The sequence below is a fragment of the Cherax quadricarinatus genome, chromosome 11, assembly GCF_038502225.1.
Source record: "Cherax quadricarinatus isolate ZL_2023a chromosome 11, ASM3850222v1, whole genome shotgun sequence".
Lineage (NCBI taxonomy): Eukaryota > Metazoa > Arthropoda > Malacostraca > Decapoda > Parastacidae > Cherax > Cherax quadricarinatus.
Window position 1 is genome coordinate 38,556,458 of NC_091302.1, and position 25,116 is coordinate 38,581,573.

Consider the following 25,116-nt stretch of genomic DNA (forward strand, 5'->3'; position numbering starts at 1 on the left):
TTGCCAAGTATTAAAACAAAAGGGTAGGCTAATTAATTGCTGTACTACAGTATCATTGTGATTTTTCAAGCATAACCTCTTTGGTAGCTTGTAAGATACACAAGGTACTGCCTTTGGTCTCCTACAAGATGCAGAAGATGTCAGAGGGATGATTGGCTGTACCCACAGAACTGTTTTATTTTAAAGAGTTTATTTTATTATATTTATTTGGGCAGTTCTTTGGACCACCCTGCCTTAGGAAGTGGCTGATTTTAATCTCTTAATTTTTTTAGGTATTGTGGGTTGATTAATTGCCTCTCCCTTTGTGCAGTTATTAGTAACATTTCTACATACTTCAGGTTATGTGGGTCTGGTGAACCAAGCCATGACTTGTTACCTCAACAGTCTCCTGCAGACACTCTACATGACCCCGGAGTTCCGTAATGCAATTTATCAGTGGGAGTTTAAAGGTTCTGAGGAAGAAGCTTCCAAAAATATTCCTTGTCAAATACAAAGACTTTTTCTACTGTTGCAGGTGAGATTTTTTAGGTGTACAACACTATTTACGATCAATTTTAAACAATGATATTTATTATATATTCTTCCTCCGAAACCCATACGTGTTGTAAGAGGCGACTAGCATGCTAGTCGCATGCCACCCTGCCTTGGTGGGATACGGCTGGTTTATTGAAAGATGATGATGATTTATTATATGAAAGATTAATAATATTGGTTGGTGAGAGATGCATGTACGTATTTGTTATCAATGAGAGGTAATGGGACTTCTTTCCCTGTACTAAAATTTAAATTGTAAAATTTCCTGCTTTTTTTTTCCTAATTTCTTAATTTCAATATGTGATAAATGGGGAAACTTTTAGATCAAGGGTCATTTAACCCTTTGAGGGTCGACAGGCCCTCTCCGAAACTCGTTCTCAGGGTCGGCCAAATTTAAAAAAAAAAAAAATTATTTTCTCTTATGAAAAGATAGAGAATCTTTTCCCGATCATAACGACACCAAAAGTTTGAAATTTGATAGAAAACTTACGGAATTATGCTCTCGCAAAGTTAGCGGTCTCGGCGATGTTTACGGATCGGCGATTTTGCCCACTTTGAGCCCCATTTTCGGCCAATTTCACTGTACTAGTCGACAAAAAACATGAATATTTCGCTAGAACTCCATTTTTTCTATCGAATGGGTGCAAGAAACCACCCATTTATAAATTCAACTATCCAGTACAGTGGTCAGAATTTAGCAATTTTGCCAATTTCACACAAATTTCAAAAGATGCCAATTTCGGAATAGGGTCCAGAATAAACAAGAAAGACATTCCTGGCACTAAAATGACATTTCCTCTAGTCATTAGTCACGTCTCAAGGCCCCTCTTATATTCTTTTGCTTTCCACTTTGAATTTTTATTCTCACAAAAAATATAAGATTTACTGTTATGCAGACTACTGCATTAGTGTAAAAAATGGTATAAATATTATTGGTGCACTTGTGAAAGAATATTAGACTCACCAGTTGACGTGTATTGCACGCTTGGCACGATTTGTTTACTTTTGAAGTTTGGTAAAAATCGAACATTTCTGCTACTTTGAGCTCAATTTCAAGGCACCTTTCATTGTAAAACCAGTCAAAATCATCTCAATTTCAGTAATATGTCTTCCATTCTATAAAATGAGACCAAGAAAACTAGAATACAACAATAAATACCATACGAAAATACACTGCAAAGTCGCTGATTTATTAAAAAAAAATGGAAAAAGTTTTTTTTTTCTCATTATGCACTGTGTGCTGCAGGATTTTTTTTAGACTGTGCACACTGACCACATAGACCCATTCTTTCATATGAAGGCCTACCAGCTTTCTCCCACTAGATTTGAGGTCGCTAGAATTTATGAGTACTAGTACGTCAAAAACCCCTACGCGTAAGACGTACTAGTATGACGAAAACCCTCAAAGGGTTAAGTCAAGATCTCTGCACACTTCTTGCAAGATAGCTATTGAATGAGTGATGGTGACTGTGTTTCTTTCTTTGGATCACCCTGCCTTAAGAAGTGGCTGATGTAAAATGATCAGTTAAACATTTAGGTATTGTGAGTTGATTAACCCTTTCAGGGTCCAGAGGCCAAATTTCAAAGTGCACACCAGGGTCCAAGAATAGTAAAAAAAAAAATTTGTTATTTTTTCTTATGAAATGGTAGAGAATCTTTTTCTGAAGGTAATAAAACAAAAAGTACGAAATTTGATGGAAAAATTGACGAAATTATGCTCTCGCGAATTTTGATGTGTCAGCGATGTTTACGAATCTGCAATTTTGCCGACTTTGACTTCCATTTTAGGCCAATTACATTATTCCAGTCGACCAAATTCTTTGCTGTTTCACTAGAATTACTTCTATTCTATCGATTGAGCACAATAAATCGCCCAGTCAATTGTTTCAACTACAAAATAAAGTGATCAGAAATTGGTAATTTGGCCAATTTAACACGAAGTTCAAAATATTGTATTCCAATTTCAAAATAGGGTCCAGAATAAACATTGCAGACATTCCTGGCACTAAACTAACATTTCCTCTGTTCATTAGTTACGTTTTGAGGCTTTACAAATGACTTCCATTTTGATTTTTTATTCACATAATGAATTTTTATTCAAACCAAAAAATAGAAGATTTACTGTTATGCAATATTGTAATAATTGTATAAATATCATCACCACATTTGTGAATGTATATTAGACCCACCAGCTGGCATGTATTAGACATGTGAGGTTGTTTGTTTACTCTTGAACATCGACAAAAATTTAACATTTCCGTTACTTTGAGCTCAGTTTCAAGCCATTTCCAGTGCTAAAACCAATCAAAATCATCTCTACTTCTGTAATATATCTTCCATTCTATCAAATGAGACCAAGAAATCGCAAATACAACTATAAAAAACATACGAAAAAACACTGCACAGTCGCTGTTTTAATCGAAAATTATGGTCTCAGTTTTCTTCTCTCATTATGCACTGTGTGCTGTAGGATTTGTTTTATGTGGTGCACACATACTACATAGATGTATTGTCTCATATCTAGGCCCAAATTTACAGCTCACAGCTTATCAGAGTGAGCTGAGCTCATGGCGTAGATCTACGGTTTGGACCCTCAACGTATAGCCGTAGATCTACAGCACGGACCCTCAAAGGGTTAAAAACATTTTTTTAACTACTGTTCATTTTACCCTGGCACTTGCACTCATCTAGTTACATCTAAATCCTTTATACAATATCTTGTAGATGTAATTTTTTTTTTTTTTTAACACCGGTTGATTCCCACCAAGGCAGGGTGGCCCGAAAAAGAAAAAATTTCATCATCATTCACTCCGTCACTGTCTTGCCAGAGGGGTGCTTTACACTACAGTTATAAAACTGCAACATTAATACCCCTCCTCCAGAGTGCAGACACTGTACTTCCCATCTCCAGGACTCGAGTTCGGCCTGCTGGTTTCCCTGAATCCCTTCATAAATGTTACTTTGCTCACACTCCAACAGCATGTCAAGTATTAAAAACCATTTGTCTCCATTCACTCCTATCAAATGCGCTCACGCATGCTTGCTGGAATATATCACCTTTTAACTTCTAGTAACTGAGGAAAATTTAAAATGTTTTTTTTAAACAAGTCGGCCATCTCCCACCGAGGCAGGATGACCCAAAAAGAAAGAAAACCCCCAAAAAGAAAATACTTTCATCATCATTCAACACTTTCACCTCACTCACACATAATCACTGTTTTTGCAGAGGTGCTCAGAATACAACAGTTTAGAAGCATATATGTATAAAGATACACAACATATCCCTCCAAACTGACAATATCCCAAACCCCTCCTTTAAAGTGCAGGCATTGTACTTCCCATTTCCAGGACTCAAGTCCGACTATATGAAAATAACCGGTTTCCCTGAATCCCTTCACTAAATATTACCCTGCTCACACTCCATCAGCTCGGCAGGTCCCAAATACTATTCATCTCCATTCACTTCTATCTAACATGCTCATGAATGCTTGCTGGAAGTTCAAGCCCCTCGCCCACAAAACCACCTTTACCCCCTCCCTCCAACATTTTCGAGGACGACCCCTACCCCGCTTCCTTCCGTTACAGATTTATGCGCTCTCCATGTCATTCAGAGTTGTTCTTCCTTTCAATAGTAGTAGGTTGGTAGACAGCAACCACTCAGGGAGGTACTACCGTTCTGCCAAGTGAATGTAAAACGAAAGCCTGTAATTGTTTTACATGATGGTAGGATTGCTGGTGTCTTGTCTGTCTGTCTCATAAATATGCAAAATTACAGGTATGTCTTGATGCTTCTACTTACACTTAGGTCACACTACACATACATTTTTTTTTTTTTTTTTCAACAAGTTGGCCGTCTCCCACCGAGGCAGGGTGACCCAAAAAAGAAAGAAAATCCCCAAAAAGAAAATGCTTTCATCACCATTAAACACTTTCACCACACTCACACATAATCACTGTTTTTGCAGAGGTGCTCAGAATACAACAGTTTAGAAGCATATACGTATAAAGATACACAACATATCCCTCCAAACTGCCAATATCCCAAACCCCTCCTTGAAAGTGCAGGCATTGTACTTCCCATTTCCAGGACTCAAGTCCGACTATATGAAAATAACCGGTTTCCCTGAATCCCTTCACTAAATATTACCCTGCTCACACTCCAACAGATCGTCAGGTCCCAAGTACCATTCGTCTCCATTCACTCCTATCTAACACGCTCACGCACGCTTGCTGGAAGTCCAAGCCCCTAGCCCACAAAACCTCCTTTACCCCCTCTCTCCAACCCTTTCGAGGACGACCCCTACCTTGCCTTCCTTCCCCTATAGATTTATATGCTTTCCATGTCATTCTACTTTGATCCATTCTCTCTAAATGACCAAACCACCTCAACAACCCCTCTTCTGCCCTCTGACTAATACTTTTATTAACTCCACACCTTTTCCTAATTTCCAAACTCCGAATTTTCTGCATAATATTTACACCACACATTGCCCTTACACAGGACATCTCCACTGCCTCCAACCGTCTCCTCGCTGCTGCATTTACCACCCAAGCTTCACACCCATATAAGAGTGTTGGTACTACTATACTTTCATACATTCCCTTCTTTGCCTCCATAGATAACGTTTTTTGACTCCACATATACCTCAATGCACCACTCACCTTTTTTCCCTCATCAATTCTATGATTAACCTCATCCTTCATAAATCCATCCGCCGACATGTCAACTCCCAAGTATCTGAAAACATTTACTTCTTCCATACTCCTCCTCCCCAATTTGATATCCAATTTTTCTTTATCTAAATCATTTGATACCCTCATCACCTTACTCTTCTCTATGTTCACTTTCAACTTTCTACCTTTACACACATTCCCAAACTCATCCACTAACCTTTGCAATTTTTCTTTAGAATCTCCCATAAGCACAGTATCATCAGCAAAAAGTAACTGTGTTAATTCCCATTTTGAATTTGATTCCCCATAATTTAATCCCACCCCTCTCCCAAACACCCTAGCATTTACTTCTTTTACAACCCCATCTATAAATATATTAAACAACCATGGTGACATTACACATCCCTGTCTAAGACCTACTTTTACCGGGAAGTATTCTCCCTCTCTTCTACACACCCTAACCTGAGCCTCACTATCCTCATAAAAACTCTTTACAGCATTTAGTAACTTATCACCTATTCCATATACTTGCAACATCTGCCACATTGCTCCTCTATCCACTCTATCATATGCCTTTTCTAAATCCATAAATGCAATAAAAACTTCCCTACCTTTATCTAAATACTGTTCACCTATATGCTTCAATGTAAACACTTGATCTACACATCCCCTACCCACTCTGAAACCTCCTTGCTCATCCGCAATCCTACATTCTATCTTACCTCTAATTCTTTCAATTATAACCCTACCATACACTTTTCCTGGTATACTCAGTAAACTTATTCCTCTATAATTTTTACAATCTCTCTTGTCCCCTTTCCCTTTATATAAAGGGACTATACATGCTTTCCGCCAATCCCTAGGTACCTTCCCCTCTTTCATACATTTATTAAACAAAAGCACCAACCACTCCAACACTATATCCCCCCTTGCTTTTAACATTTCTGTCATGATCCCATCAGTTCCAGCTGCTTTACCCCCTTTCATTCTACGTAATGCCTCACGTACCTCCCCCACACTTAAATTCTGCTCTTCTTCACTCCTAAACGATGGTATATCTCCCTGACCAGTGCATGAAATTACCACCTCCCTTTCTTCCTCAACATTTAAAAGTTCCTCAAAATATTCTCGCCATCTACCTAATAACTCCCTCTCCCCCATCTACTAACTCCCCTACTCTGTTTTTAACTGACAAATCCATACTTTCCCTAGGCTTTCTTAACTTGTTTAACTCACTCCAAAATTTTTTCTTATTTTCATTAAAATTTCTTGACAGTGCCTCTCCCACTCTATCATCTGCTCTCCTTTTGCACTCTCTCACCACTCTCTTCACCTTTCTTTTACTGTCCATATACTCTGCTTTTCTTATAACACTTCTGCTTTGTAAAAAACTCTCATAAGCTAACTTTTTCTCTTTTATCACACCCTTTACTTCATCATTCCACCAATCACTCCTCTTTCCACCTGCCCCCACCCTCCTATAACCACAAACTTCTGCCCAACATTCTAATACTGCATTTTTAAAACTATTCCAACCCTCTTCAACCCCCCCCCCCCCACTACTCATCTTTGCACTAGCCCACCTTTCTGCCAACAGTCGCTTATCTTCCCTGAACTTCCTCCTCCCTTAGTTTATACACTTTCACCTCCCTCTTACTTGTTGTTGCCACCTTCCTCTTTTCCCATCTACCTCTTACTCTAACTGTAGCTCCAACTAAATAATGATCCGATATATCAGTTGCCCCTCTATAAACATGTACATCCTGGAGCCTAGCCATCAACCTTTTATCCACCAATACATAATCTAACAAACTACTTTCATTACGTGCTACATCATACCTTGTATATTTATTTATCCTCTTTTTCATAAAATATGTATTACTTATTACCAAATTTCTTTCTACACATAGCTCAATTAAAGGCTCCCCATTTACATTTACCCCTGGCACCCCAAATTTACCTACTACTCCCTCCATAACATTTTTACCCACTTTAGCATTGAAATCCCCAACCACCATTACTCTCACACTTGATTCAAAACTCCCCACGCATTCACTCAACATTTCCCAAAATCTCTCTCTCTCTCCTCTACACTTCTTTCTTCTCCAGGTGCATACATGCTTACTATAACCCCCTTTTCACATCCAATCTTTATTTTACTCCACATAATCCTTGAATTAATACATTTATAGTCCCTCTTTTCCTGCCATAGCTTATCCTTCAACATTATTGCTACTCCTTCTTTAGCTCTAACTCTATTTGAAACCCCTGACCTAATCCCATTTATTCCTCTCCATTGAAACTCTCCCACCCCCTTCAGCTTCGTTTCACTTAAAGCCAGAACATCCAGCTTCTTCTCATTCATAACATCCACAATCATCTCTTTCTTATCATTTGCACAACATCCACGCACATTCAGACTTCCCACTTTGACAGTTTTCTTCTTCTTATTCTTTTTAGTAATCTTTACAGGAAAAGGGGTTACTAGCCCATTGTTCCCGGCATTTTAGTTGACTTTTACAACACGCATGGCTTACGGAGGAAAGATTCTTATTCCACTTCCCCATGGATATAAAAGGAAAAGTAATAAGACCAAGAACTATTAAGATAAAATCAAAGAAAACTCAGATGAGTGTGTATAAATAAACATGTACATGTATGTGTTGTGTGACCTAAGTGTAAGTAGAAGTAGCAAGACATACCTGTAATCTTGCATATTTATGAGACAGACAAAAGACACCAGCAATCCTACCATCATGTAAAACAATTACGGGCTTTTGTTTTACATTCACTTGGCAGGACGGTAGTACCTCCCTGGATGGTTGCTGTCTACCAACCTACTACCTATACTACTACATATATGTACATGTTTATTTATACACACTCATCTGAGTTTTCTTTGATTTTATCTTAATATTTCTTGTTCTTATTACTTTTCCTTTTATATCCATGGGGAAGTGGAATAAGAATCTTTCCTCCATAAGCCATGCGTGTTGTAAAAGTCAACTAAAATGCTGGGAACAATGGGCTAGTAACCCCTTTTCCTGTAATAATTACTAAAAGAATAAGAAGAATCTAAAATGTATAGGTATGAATTTTCTTGCTCCTTCAATTTAATAATTTTTCATTTGTGTTTACCATAAACAGATTCAGAAATGAAAAAAGCTTTTAAATGCTTTTATGTAAATATGATTGACTCCTTCGTTTTAGGCTGTTAATGTGTTCAGGACCCATAGCAGCTATATTCCTGCCATTTATGTGGCTTTTCTCTACCTTTAACTTGCAACTGTGTCCCTGAATACCTGTTATCACATTTTCCCTGGCTCTTTTGTCCTCCAATGTCATTAGTTTTGGTTCCATTAGCCTCTTCTCAAAGCTAGTACAGTGGACCCTCGCATAACGCTATTAATACGTTCCTGAGAGCTCAATGTTAGGCGAAATTATCGTTAGGCGAATTAATTTTCCCCATAAGAAATAATGGAAATCAAATTAATCCGTTCCTGACACCCCAAAGTATGAGCAAAAAAAACTTTTACCACATGAAATATTAATTTTAATGCACACAATCTGAAGAAGACATGCACAGTTACATGACACTTACCTTTATTGAAGATCTGGTGATGATTGATGGGATGGGAGGAGGGGAGAGTGTTGATGGTCTTAGTGTTTAGAAGGGGAATCCCCTTCCATTAGAACTTAAGGGCGCAGGCCGCCGAGTCTGAGCCTAAATACACCAAAAAATCGAAAAAATATGGAAAATGAGTTATTCATACAGAAAAGTAGCTTAACTCTTTGGCAACACAATGGTACAAGAATCAATGTTCTACAACGTTTCTACAAGAAATTATAGTCATTTATATCAGGTATGGTGGCGGCGATGTAGGCCATAATATAGCGAGAGTCCACCAGCAATATTCGATATAAATGAGTTACTCCTCATCCCCTTCTTCTATTGTTTGGTATGTGAGTGATAGAAAATGGTGTTTTGAAGAGGATAACTGCACTAGAACATCAGTTTACTAAGAAATACACCGAAAAAAACACGATTTCCGCGCAAAAAAAAAAATTTTTTTGAGACGGTAGGCCGGCCGACTTTCTAGGCCTATATCTCGGAAGTAACTTATTCACTTATTTCGCTCCATAACTCCATTATTAATGATTGTATTGAAATGATTTTCACAGACAATATAAAACAAAGTGTGTTTGAAATTGAGACGTAAAATTTTTTGGAATATCTCAAATATTTTTGATTTTATGCGGGGTTAAAAGGCAGATATTTTGGCGAATGCCAAAAATTTTGTCAAATGTATTTTTTTTTAACTTGATAATAAGATATATTAGATGAAATGGCTATGTTAAAATGTCGTGCGAGTTGTATTCTAACAGTTGGGAATGTCGGAAGTGCCACTCGTAGTGCCAATTTGTCAGGTCGTGCTGCCATATATAAAAATTATGTTTATATTTTTTTTCTCTGTTGTTTGTTGGCCAATCATACTGAAACTTTGCCACATGCTTCTACATATGCACCTCTAAAAGTACACCAAAAATAAAATAAATCGGTTGAAAAATAAAAAAACAAAAAAAACAGTAACTTGGCGGCCTGCGCTTAAGGTGTCAAGTCCTTTTCTGGGGTTACTTCCCTTCTTCTTTTAGTGCCACTAGGACCAGCTTGAGAGTCACTGGACTTTTGTTGCACAACATATCTGTCCATAGAGGTCTGTACCTCTCGTTCCTTTATGAGTTTCCTAAAGTGGTTGACAACATTGTGAGTGTACAGGTTGCCAACACGGCGTGCAACAGCTGTCTGAGGGTGATTTTCATCCATAAAGGTTTGCACTTCAAGCCACTTTGCACAGATTTCCTTAATCTTTGAAGTAGGCAACTTCTTCAATTTCTCTCTCCCCTCCTCCGAAGCAGTTTCCTCAGGTGTGGCCTCTTGCTGTTGAAGTTGATCTAGCAGCTCATCAGTGGTTAGTTCTTCATTGTCCTCCTCCACTAACTCTTCCACATCCTCCCCACTAACCTCCAACCCCAAGGACTTCCCCAATGCCACAATTGATTCCTCAAGTGGCATACGCCTCTCAGGGTTAACCTCAAATCCTTCAAAATCCCTTTTGTCTACACATTCTGGCCACAGTTTCTTCCAAGCAGAGTTCAAGGTCCTCTTAGTCACTCCCTCCCAAGCCTTACCTATAAGGTTTACACAAATGAGGATATTAAAGTGATCTCTCCAAAACTCTCTTAGAGTCAATTGAGTTTCTGAGGTCACTACAAAGCACCTTTCAAACAGAGCTTTCGTGTACAGTTTTTTGAAGTTGGAAATGACCTGCTGGTCCATGGGCTGCAGGAGAGGAGTGGTATTAGAAGGCAAAAACTTGACCTTAATGAAGCTCATTTCCGCAGAAAGCCACTCTGCCACGTCTGAAGGATGACCAGGAGCATTGTCTAACACCAGGAGGCACTTAAGGTCTAATTTATTTTCAGTTAGGCAATCTTTCACATTGGGGGGCAAATGCTTGGTGTAACCAGTCATAGAAAAAGTCCCTAGTGACCCATGCCTTACTGTTTGCCCTTCACAGCACACACAAATTAGCCTTGAGGATATTCTTTTGCCTGAATGGTCTGGGAGTTTCAGAGTGATACACTAATAAAGGCTTCACTTTGCAATCACCACTAGCATTGGCACACATTAACAGAGTAAGCCTGTCTTTCATAGGCTTATGTCCTGGGAGTGCCTTTTCCTCCTGAGTAATGTAGGTCCTGCTTGGCATTTTCTTCCAAAACAGGCCTGTTTCGTCACAAACACTTGTTCAGGTTTCAGCCCTTCACTGTCTATGTACTCCTTGAATTCATGCACATGTTTTTCAGCTGCTTTTTGGTCCGAACTGGCAGCCTCACCATGCCTTATCACACTATGTATGCCACTATGCTTTTTAAATATCTCAAACCAACCTTTGTTGGCCTTAAATTCACTCACATCATCACTAGTTGCAGGCATTTTTCTAATTAAATCCTGATGCAACTTCCTAGCTTTTTCACTTATGATCGCTTGAGAGATGCTATCTTGTGCTATCTGTTTTTCGTTTATCCACACCAATAAGAGTCTCTCAACATCTTCTATCACTTGCGATCTGTGTTTCAAAAACACAGTTGCACCTTTGGCAAGAACAGCTTCCTTGATTGCCATTTTCTTGGACACAATAGTAGCGATGGTTGATTGAGGTTTACTATACAACCTGGCCAGCTCGGAGACGCATACTCCACTTTCATACTTAGCAATGATCTCTTTCTTCATCTCCATAGTAATTCTCACCCTTATTCCTGTAGGGTTGGCACTAGAAGCTTTCTTGGGGCCCATGGTCACATATTTTGCAGATGAAATCAACAAAAACGCTGTAATAATACGAAATGTTCTGATTGTATACTTGGATGTTACCGTGGAGGCTGGCTTGTAAACAATGCCACCGGCGGAACATGTGAGGCTGGCTCAGGCTGCACATAGACGCGTCTCGGATGAATAGCGTTGAGCGAGTTTTTTAGCGCTATGCGAGGCAAAATTTTAGCGATAAAATGTATCGCTATGCGGATTTAACGTTATGTGATGCCAACGTTATGCGAGGGTCCACTGTACTTCGTTCCTCTGGAAGAAACCTCATTGTATACTTCTGTGGTGTGTTCCATAATTTTTGTTAGGAAAAACAGCTTTGTGTGCTATTCTGTTTATCTAGTATCTTGATGCCAGATGTTTTTTGAAAGTTTTTTTTTTTTTTTTTTTTTTTTTTTTTTTTTTTTTTTTTTTTTTTTTTTTTTTTTTGTGCTTGCTGTTTCTTTCAGTCAAGAAAATGATTAGTTCCAAAAGGGTTATGGGATGAGCTACTAACTGATTTTATTGCCACAGTACAGTGCCTGGGAAGTACAGTGCCTGCACTCTGAAGAAGGGTTGGGGATATTGCAATTTGGAGGGGCATCTAAGCTGTAATGTCAGTGCACCTTTGGCAAAATTGTGGAGTGATTGGTGGTTAAGGTGCGTCTTCCTTTTCAAGTTACCCTACGTTGGTGGGAGAGGGCTGGTGTGTTAAAAAAATTTCTGTGTTACAATAATAACCAATTTTGTTACAAAGTAAACTTAACACAAGATTTTATTCACATCGGATAAATAGTTTGAGGTTTTTCTTTTTTAATGTTTTCAAAATTCTGCATACTCATAATTTTTATACATTTTAGTGTGAAATGCAACTTGTGCAATCCAATCACCAAATTTTATCTGAAATTATATGTCCTTCATTGTAGGTGGAGTAGATTTCTATTAGTTTGGGATAATTTGCTCAAAAAGTGTGATTTATAAGATGTGATTGTTTGGGGAGACAATTGGTTTTTCCTCAGTTGTTTATATATCAAATATACTTATGCATAGCATGAAAATAAACAGTGATGTGTTTTCTTTAACAAAAGCCTGTTGTCATAGATACTTCTCGATTGCCTATTTCAGTTTGCAGGGGTTTTCTCCAACATATGGGCGTGCCTTATGACTTACAACCAACTGATGTGATCGAGCTTGTCTTGTCTATTTTGGAACCCCTGTGTAGCGTCTACTTCCACTGTGTTACTGCTCAGATCATTTAGTTTTATCATACATGCAAATGTTTACTGTTGTCGTCCTCTTTTTTTCTGGCTGCTGCAAGCTCTTTCTTTCAACTGTGACATCCAGTTAATCTCTATACAGTTGTAGAGCACACTCTTATAATGACATGTATATCATTCTTTAGTCTTGTTCATAGTTTCCATATTTTTTCGTTGAAATGCATTCAGATATTTGTTTGACACCTTGTTGATGGCAACCTGCTTAGGTACACATATCATCATTGGAGCTGATCTTTTCTTCATCTATGTTCATCTGTGTGATGTTTAATCATCTTATACCAGCATCATAGTTCATAATTAATGTTTGAAATTTAATTCTATATATGTAGTTTGACAGCAGACCATTCTACACAAGAATTTAGCAAGTACTTTAATATTTTGTTAGGTTTTGAACATTAATGATGAAAATTAATAGCTTACTAAAACATGATACTTTACATTTGCTGCTTATGTTCTGAGCAATTAGTTAATTTATAAAATTCAAATATTTTGTTACAGACAACAAATAAGAGTGCAGTGGAAACGACCAATCTTACCAGGAGTTTTGGCTGGGATAGTAGCGAGGCATGGCAGCAGCATGACATTCAAGAGTTGTGCAGAGTGATGTTTGATGCCCTTGAACAGTGCTTCAAAAATACCCATCAGTCCGACCTCATCAATAATCTTTATGAAGGTTGGTATTTTAATTGCCAGCTTTTACTACAAAAATAATCTTTTCTACAACCATCTCATCCCAGTAGGCCCATGTTAACCTTTCCCACACTCTTCAGATGCTTCAAGTAATAACTAACAGAATGTAATGGAATGTGTTCTTTTTTTTTTCAACACACTGGCCATATTCCACCAAGGCAGGGTGACCTATAAGGAAAAGCAGAAGTTTTTCTTTTAAATTTAGTACATAATTTATACAGGAAAAGGGGTTACCAGCCTCTCGCTTCTGGCGTATCAGTTGCCTCTTATGACATGCATGGCTTACAGAGGACAGTTTTTTTTTTTACACACTTTCACCCAACATCTTAGTTCAGATATTACCTTGGTAGCTCCTCTCTCAAACAGCACTACCAGGTATCTCCACTAATTCCTGTCGAATGCATTCTCACAAGCTTTCTGGATGCCAAACCCCTAACACTTGACACCTCCTTTATCCCTTCCTTCCAAGCTTTCCTCGGATGACCTCCACCCCTCCTCTCTTCCAACTTAGATTTATATACTCTTCTGGTCATTGTATTCTTTGCCCCCCTCTTTCAATACCCTGATTACAAAGGCATCCACTCCTCATCCCTATGACTTGTACCCTAGTTTCTACACTCCATAGTTTTTATCAGTAGAATATTAAACAGCTGTTTGGCAAAATTGGAGTTTTTAAAAGCTAAAGCTATGTTCCCATGTTCTTTACTTCAAATAGAGGTAATTTCCTTAGGGGAACAATATTCAGGAGTTTATCCCAGGCATTCTAAGAGATGTAGCAGAAGGAAAGGGGTTAATAGTGTTGTAAGCTATTCAGAAGGAAAGGGGTTAATGGTGTTGTAAGCTATTCTGGTTCACCAACTAAAGCTGAGGTGTTTTGTCTGGATAACCACTTTAATTTCTTAGTACATACATCACACAAAAGTACAATATTTTTTTTTGTCTCGACAAGTTGGCTGTCTCCCACCGAGTCAGGGTGACCCAAAACGAAAGAAAATCTCCAAAAAGAAAATACAGTACAGTGGAACCTCGCCTAACAAACGCATCGCATAACATTAAATCCGCCTAGCGATACATTTTAACACAATAATTTTGCCTCGGCTAGCGCTAAAAAACTCGCTCAACGCGGTTTGTTCGAGATGCGGCCTGAGCCCGCCTCACTTGTTCCGTGGGTGCCAGTGTTTACAAGCCAGCCACCGCGGTCACTTCCAAGCATACAATTGGAACATTTCATATTATCACAGCCTTTTTAGTGATTGCACCTGCAAAATAAGTCACCATGGGCCCCAAGAAAGCTTCTAGTGCCATCCCTACAGCAAAAAGAGTGAGAATTACTATGGATATGAAGAAAGAGATCATTGCTAAGTATGAAAGTGGAGTGCATGTCTCCGAGCTGGCCAGGTTGTACACAAAACCCCAATCAACCATCGCTACTATTGTGGCCAAGAAAACGGCAATCAAGGAAGCTGTTCTTGCCAAAAGTGCAACTTCGTTTTCGAAACAGAGATCGCAAGTGATAGAAGATGTTGAAAGACTGTTACTGGTGTGGATAAACGAAAAACAGATAGTAGGAGATAGCATCTCTCAAGCGATCATATGTGAAAAGGCTAGGAAGTTGCATGACGATTTAATTAGAAAAATGCCTGCAACTAGTGATGTGAGTGAATTTAAGGCCAGCAAAGGTTGGTTTGAGAGATTTAAGAATCATAGTGGCATACATAGTGTGATAAGGCATGGTGAAGCTGCCAGTTCGGACCACAAAGCGGCTTAAATTTTTTTTTTTTTTTTTTTTTTTTTTTCAACAAGTCGGCCGTCTCCCACCGAGGCAGGGTGACCCAAAAAAGAAAGAAAATCCCCAAAAAGAAAATACTTTCATCATCATTCAACACTTTCACCACACTCGCACATTATCACTGTTTTTGCAGACGTGCTCAGAATACAACAGTCTAGAAGCATACACATATAAAGATACACATCATATCCCTCCAAACTGCCAATATCCCAAACCCCTCCTTTAAAGTGCAGGCATTGTACTTCCCATTTCCAGGACTCAAGTCCGACTATATGAAAATAACCGGTTTCCCTGAATCCCTTCACTAAATATTACCCTGCTCACACTCCAACAGATCGTCAGGTCCCAAGTACCATTCGTCTCCATTCACTCCTATCTAACACGCTCACGCACGCTTGCTGGAAGTCCAAGCCCCTTACCCACAAAACCTCCTTTACCCCCTCTCTCCAACCCTTTCGAGGACGACCCCTACCCCACCTTCCTTCCCCTATAGATTTATATGCTTTCCATGTCATTCTACTTTGATCCATTCTCTCTAAATGACCAAACCACCTCAACAACCCCTCTTCTGCCCTCTGACTAATACTTTTATTAACTCCACACCTTCTCCTAATTTCCACACTCCGAATTTTCTGCATAATATTTACACCACACATTGCCCTTAAACAGGACATCTCCACTGCCTCCAACCGTCTCCTCGCTGCTGCATTTACCACCCAAGCTTCACACCCATATAAGAGTGTTGGTACTACTATACTTTCATACATTCCCTTCTTTGCCTCCATAGATAACGTTTTTTGACTCCACATATACCTCAACGCACCACTCACCTTTTTTCCCTCATCAATTCTATGATTAACTTCATCTTTCATAAATCCATCCGCCGACACGTCAACTCCCAAGTATCTGAAAACATTCACTTCTTCCATACTCCTCCTCCCCAATTTGATATCCAATTTTTCTTTATCTAAATCATTTGACACCCTCATCACCTTACTCTTTTCTATGTTCACTTTCAACTTTCTACCTTTACACACATTCCCAAACTCATCCACTAACCTTTGCAATTTTTCTTTAGAATCTCCCATAAGCACAGTATCATCAGCAAAAAGTAACTGTGTCAATTCCCATTTTGAATTTGATTCCCCATAATTTAATCCCACCCCTCTCCCAAACACCCTAGCATTTACTTCCTTAACAACCCCATCTATAAATATATTAAACAACCATGGTGACATTACACATCCCTGTCTAAGACCTACTTTTACCGGGAAATAGTCTCCCTCTCTTCTACACACCCTAACCTGAGCCTCACTATCTTCATAAAAACTCTTTACAGCATTTAATAACTTACCACCTATTCCATATACTTGCAACATCTGCCACATTGCTCCTCTATCCACTCTATCATATGCCTTTTCTAAATCCATAAATGCAATAAAAACTTCCCTACCTTTATCTAAATACTGTTCACATATATGCTTCAATGTAAACACTTGATCTACACATCCCCTACCCACTCTGAAACCTCCTTGCTCATCCGCAATCCTACATTCTGTCTTACCTCTAATTCTTTCAATTATAACCCTACCGTACACTTTTCCTGGTATACTCAGTAAGCTTATTCCTCTATAATTTTTACAGTCTCTTTTGTCCCCTTTCCCTTTATATAAAGGGACTATACATGCTCTCCGCCAATCCTTAGGTACCTTCCCCTCTTTCATACATTTATTGAACAAAAGTACCAACCACTCCAACACTATATCCCCCCCTGCTTTTAACATTTCTGTCATGATCCCATCAGTACCAGCTGCTTTACCCCCTTTCATTTTACGTAATGCCTCACGTACCTCCCCCACACTTACATTCTGCTCTTCTTCACTCCTAAAAGATGGTATACCTCCCTGACCAGTGCATGAAATTACTGCCTCTGTTTCTTCCTTAACATTTAAAAGTTCCTCAAAATATTCTCGCCATCTACCTAATACCTCCATCTCCCCATCTACTAACTCCCCTACTCTGTTTTTAACTGACAAATCCATATTTTCCCTTGGCTTTCTTAACTTGTTTAACTCACTCCAAAATTTTTTCTTATTTTCATTAAAATTTCTTGACAGTGCCTCTCCCACTCTATCATCTGCTCTCCTTTTGCACTCTCTCACCACTCTCTTTACCTTTCTTTTACTCTCCATATATTCTGCTCTTCTTATAACACTTCTGCTTTGTAAAAACCTCTCATAAGCTACCTTTTTCTCTTTTATCACACCCTTTACTTCATCATTCCACCAATCACTCCTCTTTCCTCCTGCACCCACCCTCCTATAACCACAAACTTCTGCCCCACATTCTAATACTGCATTTTTAAAACTATTCCAACCCTCTTCAACCCCCCCATTACTCATCTTTGCACTATCCCACCTTTCTGCCAATATTCGCTTATATCTCGCCCGAACTTCCTCCTCCCTTAGTTTATACACTTTCACTGAAAAATATGTGCACGAATTCAAGGAGTACATAGACAGTGAAGGACAGAAACCTGAACAAGTGTTTAATTGTGATGAAACAGGCCTGTTTTGGAAGAAAATGCCAAACAGGACCTACATTACTCAGGAGGAAAAGGCACTCCCAGGACATAAGCCTATGAAAGACAGGCTTACTCTGTTGATGTGTGCCAATGCTAGTGGTGATTGCAAAGTGAAGCCTTTATTGGTGTATCACTTTGAAACTCCCAGAGTGTTCAGGAAAAACAATGTCCTCAAGGCTAATTTGTGTGTGCTGTGGAGGGCAAACAGTAAGGCATGAGTCACTTGGGACTTTTTCTATGACTGGTTACACCATGCATTTGCCCCCACTATGAAAAATTATCTAATTGAAAAGAAATTAGACCTTAAGTGCCTCCTGGTATTAGACAATGCTCCTGGTCATCCTTCAGACGTGGCAGAGCGACTTTCTGCGGAAATGAGCTTCATTAAGGTCAAGTTTTTGCCTCCTAATACCACTCCTTTCCTGCAGCCCATGGACCAGCAGGTCGTTTCCAACTTCAAGAAACTGTACACAAAAGCTGTTTGAAAGGTGCTTTATAGTGACCTCAGAAACTCAGTTGACTCTAAGAGAGTTTTGGAGAGATTACTTTAGCATCCTCAGTTGTGTAAACATTATAGGTAAGGCTTGGGAGGAAGTGACTAAGAGGACCTTGAACTCTGCTTGGAAGAAACTGTGGCCAGAATGTGTAGACAAAAGGGATTTTGAAGGGTTTGAGGCTAACCCTGGGAATCCTATGCCAGTTGAGGAATCCATTGTGGCATTGGGGAAGTCCTTGGGGTTGGAGGTTAGTGGGGAGGATGTGGAAGAGTTGGCAGAGGAGGACAATGAAGAACTAACCACTGATGAGCTGCTAGATCATCTTCAACAGCAAGAGGCCACACCTGAGGAAACTGCTTCGGAGGAGGGGATAGAGAAATTGAGGAAGTTGCCTACTTCAAAGATTAAGGAAATGTGTGCAATGTGGCTTAAAGTGCAAACCTTTTTTGATGAAAATCACCCTCGCACAGCTATTGCAAGCCGTGTTGGCAACCTGTACACTGACAATGTTGTGAAACACTTTAGGAATGTCATAAAGGAACGGGAGGTACAGGCCTCTATGTACAGATATGTTGTGCAACAGAGGTCCAGTGACTCTCAAGCTGGTCCTAGTGGCATTAAAAGAAGAAGGGAAGTAACCCCGGAAAAGGGCTTGCCACCTCAAGTCCTACTGGAAGGGGATTCCCCTTCTAAACACTTAACACCATCAACACTCTCACCTCCTCCCATCCCATCAGTCATCACCAGATCTTCAGTAAAGGTAAGTGTCATGTAACTGTGCATGTCTTCAGTTTGTATGTATTAAAATTAATATTTCATGTGATAAAAGTTTTTTTTGTTCATACTTTGGGGTGTCAGGAACAGATTAATTTGATTTCCATTACAGTGGACCCCCGCATACCGGACGCATCGCATACCGTACAATCCGCATACCGGACGCTTTGATCGCAAAAATTTTGCCTCGCATACCTCCCAAAAGCCCGCTCACCGCCCTTCGTCCGAGACGCGTCCAATGTGCGGCCTGAGCCACGCTCACATGTTCCGCCGGTGGCATTGTTTACCAGCCAGCCTCCGCGGTAACATCCAAGCATACAATCGGAACATTTCGTATTATTACAGTGTTTTTGGTGATTTTTTCTGGAAAATAAGTGACCATGGGCCCCAAGAAAGCTTCTAGTGCCAACCCTACAGCAATAAGGGTGAGAATTACTATGGAGATGAAGAAAAAGATCATTGATAAGTATGAAAGTGGAGTGCGTGTCTCCGAGCTGGCCAGGTTGTATAATAAACCCCAATCAACCATCGCTACTATTGGTGGTACAGCTGCTGCTGCTGCTGTACCACCGTCAGCTGCTGCTGCTGCACCACCGTCAGCTGCTGCTGTAGTACCGTCTGCTGCTGCTGTAGCATCATCTGCTGCTGCTGTAGCATCGTCTGCTGCTGCTGTAACATCGTCAGTTGCTGCTGTAGCATCGTCTGCTGCTGCTGTAGCATCGTCTGTTGCTGCTGTAGCATCGTCTGTTGCTGCTGTACCACCGTCAGCTGCTGCTGCTGCTGTAGCATCGTCTGCTGCTGCTGTAGCATTGTCTGCTGCTGCTGTAACATCGTCAGTTGCTGCTGTAGCATCGTCTGCTGCTGCTGTAGCATCGTCTGTTGCTGCTGTAGCATCGTCTGTTGCTGCTGTACCACCGTCAGCTGCTGCTGCTGCTGTAGCATCGTCTGCTGCTGCTGCTGTAGCATCGTCTGCTGCTGCTGTAACATCGTCAGTTGCTGCTGTAGCATCGTCTGCTGCTGTAGCATCGTCTGCTGCTGCTGTAACATCGTCAGTTGCTGCTGTAGCATCGTCTGCTGCTGCTGTAGCATCGTCTGTTGCTGCTGTACCACCGTCAGCTGCTGCTGCTGCTGTACCACCTTTGTTGGTGTGGCTTATTGAGAATACCAAGAAACAATTAACCCCAGAGGATTTGCCACCCAGGATAACCCAAAAAAGTCAGTGTCATCGAAGACTGTCTAACTTATTTCCATTGGGGTCCTTAATCTTGTCTCCCAGGATGCAACCCACACCAGTCGACTAACACCCAGGTGAACAGGGAAATACGCCTGGAACTAGTGCTCATATTGGTGAATTTAAAGCCAGCAAAGGTTGGTTTGAGAGATTTAAGAATCGTAGTGGCATACACAGTGTGATAAGGCCTGTTCTGGAAGAAAATACCAAACAGGACCTACAGTACTCAGGAGGAAAAGGCACTCCCAGGACACAGTGTCTCATCAGTCATTGCTGCATCTTCAATAAAGGTAAGTGTCATTTATTCTTCATTTAGTAGAGTAGTACATGCACAATATATATTGTGCATGTACTACTCTACTATTGTGCATGTATCCTTCTCTTTGTGTGTAGGAAAATGTATATTTCATGTGGTAAAATTTTTTTTTTCATACTTTTGGGCGTCTTGCACGGATTAATTTGATTTCCATTATTTCTTATGGGGAAAATTCATTCGCATACCGAACATTTTGCATAACAGCCAGCCCTCTTGCATGGATTAAGGTCGCTATGCGGGGGTCCACTGTATTTCTTATGGGGAAAATTAATTCGCCTCACGACAATTTCGCCTTACGTTGAGCTCTCAGGAACGGATTAATAGCGTTAGGCGAGTGGCCACTGTAGACTGTTATTTAACACGGTAGTTACGTTCCTGAAAACACCTTGTTAGGTAAAACCATATTAGATGAACTGAAGAACTTATGGGAAAAATAGGGATACGTTCATGAGAGCCCAAGAAAAGCCAAACTACTTTTTTTTTAGGCCTCCACATCTTACAAAAATAAAAGTGAATATGTAATTGTAGTTCATTGTTGTGCTTAAGACTACAATGTAACATAAATAACAGTATTTCTTACCTTAAATTGTGGGTGCTGGTGTTTGTGAATGATTGTGAAGAGAGTGGAGAGTATGTAGAGGTTCTGGTACTGAAGTTGATGGTTGTACTGGAGTGTCTTAACTTTGTCATTCAGTCAGTCCAGTCATTCAGGAAGTCAGTCCAGTCATTCAGTAAGTCAGTCCAGTCATTCAGTAAGTCAGTCCAGTCATTCAGTAAGTCAGTCCAGTCATTCAGCAAGTCAGTCCAGTCATTCAGTAAGTCAGTCAATTTGTTCAGTAAGTCAATCAAGTCATTCAGGAAGTCAGTCAGTCACACAAGCTTATGTTTACCTTTTTTTATGTGTACAAAGTAACACTTCATTATGGCCACAGGATGTCTCGTCTAATATCTTTGTTTCCTTTGTTAATTCTTTGAGTAACACTGGTATGCTTACTGGGTGTTATGATTGCTTGATAGATACAGGATATAGCAAATAAAAGATGAAAACACAATTCGCATTCACAAGGTTGTAGCAGAGAAGTTGGACTGGACACTTACGAAGTACGAATGCTTTGATGGTGGGCTGGTGTCAGGGGGTGGCTGGGGACGGCAGGTGGTCTCCCCAAGCTGAACCACAACAAGGTGGCCGCTTGAGGAAAAGGGAAGTTTGGTTTTTACCTTCCCGCAAACTGAACCGTGTTAAATTCATCATACAATGTGTTACATAAAATTGTGCCACAATTCTTCAATCGTACTATACTCAAATCGTGCCAAATAAACTCATGCTAAGTAACGGTCTACTGTACTTTCATCATTATTCAACACTTTCACCTCACTCATACACAATCACTGTTTTTGCAGAGGTGCCCACTTACAACAGTTTAACCCTTAAACGGTCCAAACGTATATATACGTTCACGCGCATAGCGCCACAAACGTATATGTACGTTTTCTTCTGTCATTCATTCAACATTGCCACAATAAGCCTGAGTCACCTAGACATGAGAGAATGGGTGTGTGCACTCACTGTGTTCCATATTAAAATAATTGGGGATGCCTGGGTACCGTATGCTCTTTTTTCCTTTTAAAAGAAAAGATTTCTTTTTTCCTCAAAAAATTTGGGGTGCTACGTGAGTGAATGTATATATACGTTTGGACCGTTTAAGGGTTAAAAGCATATACTACACCTACCATCCGACTTACGACCTGCTCAACTTACGACCACTCGACTTACGACCGTGTTTTTTATGCCAAATTTCTGGGAAATAAACAACTATTTGTGTTGTACACAGTGTTTATCCTAAACCTTACAGTATAAAATACAGTACTAACAGCATAAAAAGTAAAGTAAAACATGAAATACCAAAATAAAACAATAAAATAGTCATTACAAAAATGTTTTGTTGATATTCAGTAGTAAAGTTCGACTTAAGACCGGTTTCTTGGAACTGAACTCGGTCATAAGTCGGATGGTAGGTGTATAAAGATATACAACATATCCCTCCAAACTGCCAATATCCCAAACCCCTCCTGCAGACATTGTACTTCCCATTTCCAGTACTCAAGTCTGGCTATGTAAAAATAACTGGTTTCCCTGAATCCCTTCACTAAATATTACCCTGCTCACACTCCAACAGCTCGTCAGGTCCCAAAAACCATTCGTCTCCATTCACTCCTATCTAACATGCTCACGTACGCTTGCTGGAAGTCCAAGCCCCTCACCCACAAAACCTCTACCCTCTCCCATCAACTTTTTCGAGGATGACCCCTACCCCGCCTTCCTTTCCCTACAGATTTATACACACTCCATGTCATTCTACTTTGATCCATTCTCTCTAAATGACCAAATCACCTCAAATATCCTTCTTCAGTCCTCTGACTAATACTTTTATTAACTCCACACCTTCTCCAAATTTCCACACTCCGAATTTTCTGCATAATATTTAAACCACATATTGCCCTTAGACAGGACATCTCCACTGCCTCCAACCTCCTCCTCACCGCAGCATTTACAAACCAAGCTTCACACCCATATAAGAGGGTTGGTACCACTAGACTTTCATACATTCCCTTCTTTGCCTCCACAGATAACACACCACGCACCTTTTTTCCTTCATAAATTCTATTGTTAACCTCATCCTTCATAAACCTATCCGCTGACATGCCAACTCCCCAATATCTGAAAACATTCACTTCTTCCATACTCCCTCTCTCCAATGTGATATCCAATTTTTCTTTATCTAAATCATTTGATACCCTCATCACCTTACTCTTATCTATGTTCACTTTCAACTTTGTACCTTCACACACCCTCCCAAACTCATCCACTAACCTTTTAGAATCTCCCATAAGCACAGTATCATCAAAAAGTAACTGTGTCAACTCCCAGTTTGTATTTCATTTCCCATAATTTAATCCCACCCCTCTCCCCAACACCCTAGTATTTACTTCTTTTATACAACCCCATCTATAAATATGTTAAACAACTGTGATGACTTTACACATCCCTGTCTTAGACCTACTTTTACTGGGAAGTAATCTCCCCGTCTTCTACACACCCTAACGTGAGCCTCACTATCCTCATAAAAACTCTTTACAGCATTTAGTAACTTGCTACCTATTCCATATACTTGCAACATCTGCCACATTGCTCCCCTATCCACTTTATCATAAGCCTTTTCTAAATCCATAAATGCAATGAAAACTTCCCTACCTTTATCCAAATACTGTTCACATATATGCTTCAATGTAAACACTTGATCTACACATCTCCTACCCACTCTAAACCCTCCTTACTCATCCGCAATCCTACTTTGTCATACCTCTAATTCTTTCAGTAACAACCCTACCGAACACTTTTCCTGGTATACTCAGTAAACTTATTCCCCTATAATTTTTACAATCTCTCTTGCCCCCTTCTTCTTTATGTAAAGGAACTATACATGCTCTCTGCCAATCCCTAGGTACCTTTCCCCCTTCCATACATTTATTAAACAATAATACCAACCACTCCAACACTATACCCCCCCCCCCTTTTAACATTTCTGTCATGATCCCGTCAGTTCCTGCTGCTTTACCCCCTTTCGTTCTGCGTAATACCTCACGCACCTCCCCCACACTCACATTCTGCTGTTCTTCACTCCTAAAAGATGGTATACCTCCCTGGCCAGTGCATGAAAGGACCGCCTCCCTTTCATCATCAACATTTAAAAGTTCCTCAAAATATTCCTGCCATCTACCCAATACCTCCAACTCCCCATCTACTAACTTCCCTACTCTGTTTTTAACTGACAAATCCATTTGTTCCCTAGGCTTTCTTAACTTGTTTATCTCCAGATTTTTTTTTTTTTCTTCTGCAAAATTTCTTGCCAGTGCCTCTCCCACTCTTTCATCTGCTCTTTTTTTGCACACACTCACCACTTTCATCACCTTTTACTTTCCATATACTCTGCTGTTCTTATAACACTTCTTTGTAAAAAGCTTTCATAAGCTAACTTTTTCTCTTTTATCACACCCTATACTTCATCATTCCACCAATCACTCCTCTTTCCACCTGCCCCCACCCTCCTATAACCACAAACTTCTGCCCCACATTGTAATACTGCATTTTTAAAACTATTCCAACCCTCTTCAACCCCCCCACTACTCATATTTGCACTAGCCTACCTTTCTGCCAACAGTTGCTTATGTCTCTTCCTAACTTCCTCCTCCCTTAGTTTGTGCACTATCACCTCTCTCTTGTTTCCATTTTCATTTCATCCCATCTGCCTCTTACTCTAACTGTAGCTACAACTAAATAATGGTCCGATATATCAGTTGCCCCTTAAACATGTACATCCTGAAGCC

General features: G+C 39.9%; 1 protein-coding gene across 13 annotated transcripts in view; it reads left to right on the forward strand.

Annotated features, from left to right (window-relative positions):
* Usp47 (ubiquitin specific protease 47) overlaps positions 1–25,116 on the forward strand; it is a 433,614-nt gene that overhangs the window by 184,187 nt on the left and 224,311 nt on the right. For all 13 annotated transcript variants that reach the window (XM_070083998.1, XM_070083999.1, XM_070083995.1 and 10 more), the window contains 2 exons: positions 339–514; positions 13,348–13,522. In XM_070083998.1, the coding sequence (XP_069940099.1) occupies positions 339–514; positions 13,348–13,522 (351 nt within the window). The remainder of the gene's footprint in view (positions 1–338; positions 515–13,347; positions 13,523–25,116) is intronic.